Source organism: Rhincodon typus, chromosome 12 (assembly GCF_021869965.1).
Source record: "Rhincodon typus isolate 14 chromosome 12, sRhiTyp1.1, whole genome shotgun sequence".
Classification (NCBI taxonomy): Eukaryota; Metazoa; Chordata; class Chondrichthyes; order Orectolobiformes; family Rhincodontidae; genus Rhincodon; species Rhincodon typus.
In genome coordinates, this window is record NC_063343.1 from 66,000,025 (window position 1) to 66,009,816 (window position 9,792).

A 9,792-nucleotide genomic window follows, 5' to 3' on the forward strand; every position below is an offset into this window, starting at 1 on the left:
ACTATTCCATTATCATCCATATGTTTATCCAATGACCATTTAAATGCCCTTAAAGTTGGCGAGTCTACTATTTTTGCAGGCAGGGCATTCCATGCCCTTACTACTCTCTGAGTAAAGAACCTACCTCTGACATCTGTCCTATATCTATCACCCTTCAATTTAAAGCTATGTCCCCTCGTGCTAGCCATCACCATCCGAGGAAAAAGGCTCTCACTGTCCACCCTATCTAATCCTCTGATCATCTTGTATGTCTCTATTAAGTCACCTCTTAACCTTCTTCTCTCTAACGAAAACAGCCTCAAGTCCCTCAGCCTTTCCTCATAAGACCTTCCCTCCATACCAGGCAACATCCTGGTAAATCTCCTCTGCACCCTTTCCAATGCTTCCACACTCAGAATCCAACTAATTGTGGCACAGCGGCTCAGCGGTTAGCACTGCTACCTCACAGCGCTGGGGATCCAGGCCCGATTCCACCCTTAGGTGACTGTCTGTGTGGAGCTTGCACATTCTGTGTCTGCGTGGATTTCCTCCCACAGTCCAAAGATGTGCAGGTTAGGTGGATTGGCCGTGAGAAATGCAGGGTTACAGGGATAGGGTGGGAGGGTGGCTCTCTTCGGAGGGTCAGTGTGGACTCAACGGGCTGAATGGCCTGCTTTCACACCGTACAGATTCTGAGTCTAATTGAAGGAAAGATTGCATGTTACTGAAGAGAAAGTGTTTTACACAGAGAGGATGCATTGAAAGAAAGAGTAGAGGGAGAAACCTTCACTGTATTTTAAAAACTACTTAGACCATGCACTCCTGAGGTGACATAAATTACATGAGCCAGAGCAGGCACATCGGATTAGTCTGGATGGCTTTTCTTATTTGGTATGGAATGAATGGCCTGTCCCTGTACGACAAATTATCAATGATTCTGTATCTTGAAGTAAGTTTGACCTTGGGACTGTCACCATTCAGCAGTTCCACCTCAACATGTTACTACAGGCTGGGTCCTTCAGCCTGTGTCGCGACTTTAAAACTGTCTGATAAATTGACATGCTCACAGGGGACATACTGTCCCGTTTTCTCAGTTCATTTATTTTATTTCAGGGTAGAGCCGCTGAAGAATCCTGACACTGGTCCGTCACTAAGTAGAGCTGTCTTTACACTGTGCATTCAGGGTATCAACAAATTAATACCCCAGTTCCCTGGAATCACACACCATCTTACCTCAGGTTTATCGATGAAGAAGCAGGCATGGAGCTCTGGAACCTCCCTCCTCGGGGCAATCGGTGTACACCAGCAGCTCCTGGGATAACAGCCTGAGACAGACAGAAACAGGGAAATTACACTCAGATATCTGGAGAGAATAGAGTACATAGCTTCCCAGAAACTGACAGAGACTACCTCACATCTCTCACACCGATACAGAGAAACGCTGATACACTCACACAGGAAATTCACATTCACTCGATGATTACTGACACACCTGCACACTCTCATATGTGCACACATGCACACTCACAACGGCACTGACACACAGGCACACACACTTTCACTCACACACTAGCACAAACACACACTCTTGCACACACACACATGGGCACAGACACACACTCACGCTGATACACACATGCACGCAGACACACGCAAACACACACACATTCAGACACACACATACACACAAAAACACACTCAATCACACTGAGACAGACACACATTCTCGCACACACACACAAACACATACTCACACTGAAACACACAAACTCACCTATTTACTCACTCACTCACATTGACTCACTCACGCACATCTGCACCCAACCCTACATTTTGCGATAAAATGGCTCCATTGCTCCTTTGAGCTTTCTCTGTCTGTATGTCTCACCTTGTGCTCCAGGGTTGGGGACAGGCCTGGTGACAATTTCCTGGAGTCCAGGCTGATGTCTGATGTGGACACTGGGTGCTGCCATTGTGTAGTGCCAGTTGGTATGTGCCAATAGTAAGTGCCACATGTGTCCCGGATCATTCTCCAGCCTGGGGGTAGGTCTGGGTCTATCTCCAGGGATTGGTCATTCCACAGATTGTCTGTAAATGCACCATTGAAACAAAAACACACCAAGTTACAATCTAGAACACAGCACCTAAAGGGACAGTACAATCAGAAGGGGAGTTGGACACATTTTCAGGGAAAGGAAAGGGCAGCGGAGAGTATCATTATTACCCAGGACAAAACAGACCACTGGAGCAGCCCTCCATCATCATCTTCAACACTCTCTCCATCACCACACTCAACCCTCACTCACTCCATCATCATCTTCAACACTCTCTCCATCACCATCTTCAACACTCACTCAGTCCGTCACCATCTTCAACACTCTCTCCGTCACCACCTTCAACCCTCTCTCCGTCACCACCTTCAACGCTTGCTCCGTCACCACCTTCAACCCTCTCTCCGTCATCATCTTCAACGCTCGCTCCGTCACCACCTTCAACGCTCTCTCTGTCATCACCTTCAACGCTCACTCCGTCACCACCTTCAACACTCACTCCGTCACCACCTTCTACGCTCTCTCCGTCACCACCTTCAATGCTCTCTCCGTCACCATCTTCAACGCTCTCTCCGTCACCACCTTCAACACTCACTCCGTCACCACCTTCAACACTCACTCTGTCACCACCTTCAACGCTCGCTCCGTCACTACCTTCAACGCTCACTCCGTCACTACCTTCAATGCTCACTCCCTTTGCCGCTGCATAGTTGGGGAAATGGGGAACATTTATTTTATAACGCAAGTTGCTATCATCAAAAAGGAACTGAAGGAGCACGGGAACTTATGCAATAACATCTTTCAAAAGGAAATTAGTAAGTATTTGCAAAAGACGTTTTATTTTCAGGTAAAGATTGTTGTTACATATTTACCATGCCTGGAAGAGAACTGACAATTAAGGAGTCTGTGTATACACTGTTGTGAGTCTGCCTGCTGGTTAATCTGCAAACTGCACACACAGTTGTTTTACTACAATGCTTCAGAACCTACAATGGGTTTTACTGCTGGGAATAATCTAACCCACAGAGTTTGCAAAACCCTAATATGCAACTCCTTATTAGAATAGCATCTTTACCATGGGGGAGGGTCACATGGGATTAATTGAATTTTTGGGTCCGGACCTTTCCCTGCTGTGTTCCTCCAGCTCCACATGTGTTATCAATGACTCCAGCATCGGCAGTTCTTACTATCTCTGGATTAATTGAATTGCTTTTTTTTCCAACTGAGCCAGATTATGCATAAACAGCTGAAAGGCCTTATGCGGCAATTTTATTTTATGCCACCTTTAAGGCATTTCAGATATTTTCCAATCAACCAGTTATTGTACACTTCTGGAGCAGATAAGACTTGAACCTACATCCCCCTGACTCAGATGACGGAGTAAGTGTCACTAACTCTGTGACACAAGAGCCCGAGGTGCCGCTGTTAATAAAATTCTGACCAACTGCCGTTGGCGGATAGTGATCCAAACACGACCTGTGCCTTACAGTCTCAGATCAACTGTTTCCATGGCAACCCACATCCATCCATCAAATCCAGACAGTAGCTCAGCAACATGACAGAGCTAGGAACTAGAGACGCCTGCGAGCCAGTACATCAGCTGCAAAAAGATAAAGGTGCTGGATGTCTGTTAGGTGGATAACAACGAATTAGCATAGAATTATACTAATTTGCCAAGAAATATTTTGAACAGCCAGTTCCTTCATTTATCTACTGAACTGCAAGCTTTTGTCTTTTATTTTTGGGTAAAGAAACAGAGCGGAAATTTAAACAGTCTGAGGGGACAACATCAGTTCATGCACCAAACCCTTTCACAGACACCATCATCTAGAAGGACAGGAGCAGCAGATACACAGGAACACCATCCCCAGCAAGTTCCCCTCCAAGCCATTCAGCCATCCTGACCTGAAAACATATCAGTGTTTGTTCATTGGGTCAAAATCCTGGAATTCCCTCTCTAAGGACGTTGTGGGTTTACCTACAGCACAAGGACTGCAGCAGTTCAAGAAGGCAGCTCACCCCCACCTTCTCTGGGGGCAACTAGGGACGGGTAATAAATAAAAACCGAAAGAACTGCGGATGTTGTGAATCAGAATCAAAAACAGAAATCACTGGAAAAGCTCAGCAGGTCTGGCAGCATCTGTGGAGAGAAATCAGTTAATGTTTTGGGTCCAGTGATCCTTTCTCAGAACTGGATGAGTAATAAATGCTGCCCAGCTAGCGAAGTCCACACCCTGTGAACCAGTAAAAACAAATATCCTCTCCTGGGCCCATGCATGCTCTAAGCTAACAAAAACTCGACTCCGTCTAAAATGACATCCTTCCTGTGATTAACAAAACAAATGGGACCTGACCAATTACTTATGTAGCAACAAAACAACTTCTTTAGACATGTCCCTTTGATCAGTTGAGTGTCTACACAATCATCACTCTCCAAACCGAAATACTGGAAGATTCTACAGCTCGGCCTTAGATGTACCTGAGACTATTGCCAAGATGGAAGTCATGTGGGAATGATCACATTCCAGGAACAAAGGCCACTGGAAGAGAACAGAAAGGAATAGGTGATGATGCCAAAATGAAGCAGGACACCAACAAGCTGGCAAAGTGGGTTGACAAATGGCAAAAGAAGATGAATATCGACAAGTATAAAACGGGTTCGTTTTGGCAGGAGAAATAGGAATACACAATTATAGGAATGGGAGTAGGCCATTCAGCCCCTCAAGCCTGTTCCATCATTCAACCAGAACACAATTGATCAGAGATAGTAGGAAATGCAGATGCTGGAGAATCTGAGATAACAAGGTGTAGAGCTGGATGAACACAGCAGGCCAAGCAGCATCAGAGGAGCAGGAAAGCTGACGTTTCGGGCCTAGACCCTTCTTCAGTCTGGACCCTCCTTCCATTTCTGAAGAAGGGTCCAGACCCAAAACGTCAGCCTTCTTGCTTGGCCTGCTGTGTTCATCCAGCTCTACACCTTGTTATCACAATTGGTCAGAACCTTCATTTCATTAACTTGTCTTTGCACCACCTCCTTCAGTGAACTCTTCAATGAACAAAGATCAATCAATCTTGGTGCTGAAAGCTTCCAGGCTGGAGGCGGTGCCTGGTTCTCACAACTTTTTGTGTGAATTTAGATCAACTTCTTGATTTCCTGAATGAACTGGCTCTTATTATAAGTTAATGCCCCACATTCTAGACTCCCAAACACCCCACTCTATCAACTCCCCTCCCAATCAATATGAGGAGATGCCACTCCAGCGTGGTCAAAGCCAGAACTCACATGGCACCAGGTTATAGTCCATCAAGTTTATTTGAAATTCACATTTTAAACACCTCAATTAAACTACCCGACCATGCTCAAAGGAAACTCAAGTTAATCTCACTTAAATTGGGAGAGGGGCGTGTGCAGTGGGACCTGGGTGTCCTTGTGCATGCAGGTGCAGCAGGCGGTAAAGAAGGTAAATGGTATGTTGGCCTTCATTGCGAGAGGTTTCGAGTACAGGAGCAGGGATGTATTGTTGCAGTTATACAGGGCCTTGGTGAGACCACACCTGGAATATTGTGTGCAGTTTTGGTCTCCTGTTCTAAGGAAGGATGCTCTTGGCTCTCAAGGGAGTGCAGTGAAGGTTTACCAGGCTGATTCCGGGGATGGTGGGTCTGATGTATGAGAGATTGACTAGGTCAGGATTGTTTTCGCTAAGTTCAGGCAAATGAGGGGGATCGCAGAGAGACTTATAAAATTCTAACAGGACTGGACAGGGTAGATGCAGGGAGGACGTTCCCGATGGTGGGTGTGTCCAGAATCAGGGTCACAGTCTGAGGATTTGGGGTAGACCATTTAGGACGGAGATGAGGAGACATTTCTTCAACCAAAGAATGGTGAGCCTGTGGTATTCATTCCCACAGGAAGTAGTTGATGCCAAAACATTGAATGTATTCAAGAGGCGACTAGATATAGCACTTGGGGCGAATGGGATCAAAGGTTATGGGGAGAAAGCAGGATTAGGCTGTTGAATTGGATGATTAGCCATGATCATCATGAATGGCAGAGCAGGCTCAAAGGGTCGAATGACCTCCACCTGCTCCTATGTTTCTATCTTTAATCTGGATTCAAAATTTAACCCATCACAATTCTGGCGAATCTAGTGAACTGCGACTGTTCCAGGACTGGTACATCCTTCCTGAAATGCTTTGTCCTGAACTGAACATAATTACTCCACAGGAGCTCGAATTATTACAACCGAGGCGTCAGTTCTGTCCCTTTGTTTATTCCAGCCCCTTCACTAAGAGCAGAAGTAGGCCATTCAGCCCATCGGGTCTGCTCCAACATTCAATGAAATCACTGATTTGATTTGATCGATTATTGTCACATGTACCATGATACAGTGAACAGTAGTGTTTTGCGTGCTAACCAGGCAAATCATACTTTACATAAGTACATCAGGGTAATAGGCAGAATGCAGAAGATACTGTTATAACTACAGAGAAGGTGCAGAGAAAGATCAACTTTAATTTATGAGCGGTCCGTTCATAAGTCTGATAACAGCAGGGAAGGAGCTGTTCTTGAATCTGTTGGTACATGTTTTCAAACTTTTGTATCTTCTGCCCAGGGGAACAGAATGGAAGAGACTATAACTGAGGTGGGAGGGGTCTTTGATTATGTTGGCTGCTTTCCCGAGGCAGCAAAAGGAGGAAGGCTGGTTTATTTTCTGATGGACTGGGCTGTGTTCATAACTCCCTGTAATTTCTTGTGGCCTTGGGCACAGCAGTTGCCATACCAAGCTGTTGTGCTTTCTATGGTGCATCTATAACAATGGGTAAGAATCATTGTGGACCTGCCGAATTTCCTTAGCCTCCCGCGGAAGTAGAGGCGTTGCTGTGCTTTCGTCATCGCAGCATCAACATGGACAGACCCGGGCAGATTGTTGGCGATACTTACTCCTAGGAACTTGAAGCCTTGACCATCTCCACCTCAGCACCATTGAGCCCTCCAGTCCACTTCCTGAAGTTGATGCCCAGCTCCATCATTTCGCATCATGTCGGGGGAAAAGATTGTTGCCTTTACACCATGCTGCTAGCCTTCGATTCTCTCACAGCGATCCGCCACTGATGTGAGGCCCAGGGTTGGGATGAGGGTTTCCAGGAAACGTTCCTTCATCCTTTCCTTTGGGTGGCCCGGAAGAATAGGAACATTCTTGTGTTCCACAAACAAGCCTAAAATCCCTGAGCCCCAAAGGTTAAAACCTCAGGGGGTTCCCCTGGTCCAAAGCCGCCTGGAAGCTGTAGGTCACCCTCTGCATCATCCAACATGATGCTCAGGTATCATCACAAGGACGCTGCGCTGCTCTTCAAAGAGTTCCCATTAAAAGCTGTAACTGTCACTTCATAGATAACACAGTGTGGAGCTGGAGGGACACAGCAGGCCAGGCAACATCAGCAGAGCAGGAAAGCTGATGTTTCAGGTCTGGACCCTTCTTCAGAAAAAGGGTCCTTCTTCTGAAGAAGGGTCCCGACCCAAAACATCAGCTTTCCTGTTCCTCTGATGCTGCCTGGCCTGCTGTGTCCCTCCAGCTCCACACTGTGTTATCTCAGACTCCAGCATTGGCAGTTCTTACTATCTCTCACCATCACTTCATAGCTAGGTTAAGCACGTACATTTCAAGAAAAGCCATGCTACATTAAACTTCTACTTGAGTCAATACCATAGTGTGGCACGATGGCTCAGCGGTTCGCACTGCTGCCTCACAGCACCAGGGACCCGAGTTTGATCCCACCCTCGGGCAACTGTCTGTGTGGAGTTTGCACATTCTCCCCGTGTCCATGTGGGTTTCCTCCGGGAGCTCCGGTTTCCTCCCACAGTCCAAAGATGCGCAGGTTAGGTGGATTGACCGTGCTACATTGCCCATAGTGTTCAGGGGTGTGTAGGTTAGGTGGGTTATAGGGGGAGGGATCTGGGTGGGTGGTGCAGAGCTTTGGCATTGTTCAAATGAGACACAAAGTCAAAGCCATTTCACCTGCCCTCGTCAGGACACTCACACAAGAAACTACATTTCGTAAGGGAACACTAATTGACCCAGCTTCAGAAGAAGAGTGCTGATCAGTTGGAATGGTTGGCTTGGAATGCAACAGAAGCTGCTCGCTGTCAATCTCAGATTCATACCAGTCAGGCCATTGCAATAGCGATTGGCAATCTCCAAGATCTTTTCTTTGATGGGTCTTACCTCTGGATCACAACATTGTTGGTTCAAGCTCCTCTCCAGGGAGCTGAGCACCAAATCCAGGCTGTTGCCCTACTGACGGATGTGCAACACTGTGGTTTTCACATGAAATGCTAAACTGAAGCTGTTCCTGCTCTCCCAAACAAGCCTAAAAGATTATTCATCCAACAGTTTGAAAAGAGACACAGAGGTGATGGGCTGAATAGCCTCCTGTGCAGTCCCCATTATGGGAGACCAGAGGGGATAGTCTCAGAATAAAGGGACACCAATTTAAGATGGAGATGAGGAGGAATTTCTTCTCTCAGAGGGTTAAGAGTCTTTGGAACCCCTTGCCACAGAGAGCTGTGGGCGCAGAGTCGTTGTGTGTAGTTAAGGCTCACAGAGATAGGTTCTTGATCAGTCAGGGAATCAAGGATTGTAGAGAGAAGGCAGGAAAGTCAACATGAGGAATGTTGGATCAGACACGATCCTACTGAATGGCGGAGCAGGCTCGAGGGGCCAATGCCCTATTCCTGCTCCTATTTCCTGTGGTCTTGCCCTAGGATTCCAAAAGCAGGAAGTTCTCCCTAATATTCTGACCAACATCTACCCCACTTAAAAAAAAATTATCACATGGCTGTGTGGGAGCTTGCTATGCATAGAATATTCTTCACCGCACAAGTGACTTCCAAAAGGAGTGAACTGGCCGTAAAGCTGTCAGGGACATTTCAGGCTCATGTAAGGTACTATGGAAATGCAATGTAATGAGAAAGAGGAAAAGGAAGGTGCTGGAAATGAGAGCAGAAAGAGAGAGCAGTTCTGCTCTTTCAGTAATTTCTGTTTCTAATTAAGGTCCTCACTGTTGGAATGGGGGACCCTCATTCACTTATTGTCCCTTTGCCAAGTTCGAATCATTTAGAGACTCTCTCTTTACATGTCCAAACATAAAGAAACACCTAACAAACAAGGACAAACAGTGAGTCAATGGTATAACACTCACACAGGTTACTAGATGACTGCTGCCTTGCCCCATGTTGTTTAGGAAAAGTAGAAAGATCTGTGTAACAAAATGTCAGCTGACCTCAAGCTGGAGGTGGATGTGGGGGCAATACTTATTCTGTCCATTAACTAGGAGCGAGCAAACTGGTGACTAACACAAGGTGACCCACCACGGCCTAGAAACAGGGGACAATTACCAGCATTCAGGGTCAGAGGTCAGTCCTCGTCACGTGGCCGACTTCTTCAAATGAAAGCTAGACTGGGAGAGTGGGGGACGAGGGACCGGGAGGGGGTGTACCGGGAGAGAGGGGGACGGGGGATCAGGAGAGGAGGGAAGGGGGAGGGGGGGCGGGGGGGGGGGGGGGGGGGGGAGGGGGGACCGGGAGGGGGGGGGGGGGGGAGGCAGATGCGGAAAGGGGAGAGTGGGAGAAGGGGAGAGTGGGAGAAGGGGAGAGTGGAAGAAGGGGAGAGTGGAAGAAGGAGAGAGTGGAAGAAGGAGAGAGTGGAAGAAGGGGAGAGTGGAAGAAGGGGAGGGGGGCAAGGGGGGATGAGAGGAAGGGGGG

The 9,792-nt window shown here is 47.1% G+C and overlaps 1 protein-coding gene across 1 annotated transcript in view; it reads right to left on the reverse strand.

Annotated features, from left to right (window-relative positions):
• Positions 1–9,792, reverse strand: part of LOC109921393 (amyloid-beta A4 precursor protein-binding family B member 3-like) — a 78,071-nt gene that overhangs the window by 49,944 nt on the left and 18,335 nt on the right. The window contains exons 2-3 of the mRNA XM_048603493.1: positions 1,868–2,067; positions 1,213–1,304 (exon numbers count right to left, since the gene is read on the reverse strand). Of these exons, the coding sequence (XP_048459450.1) occupies positions 1,213–1,304; positions 1,868–2,067 (292 nt within the window). The remainder of the gene's footprint in view (positions 1–1,212; positions 1,305–1,867; positions 2,068–9,792) is intronic.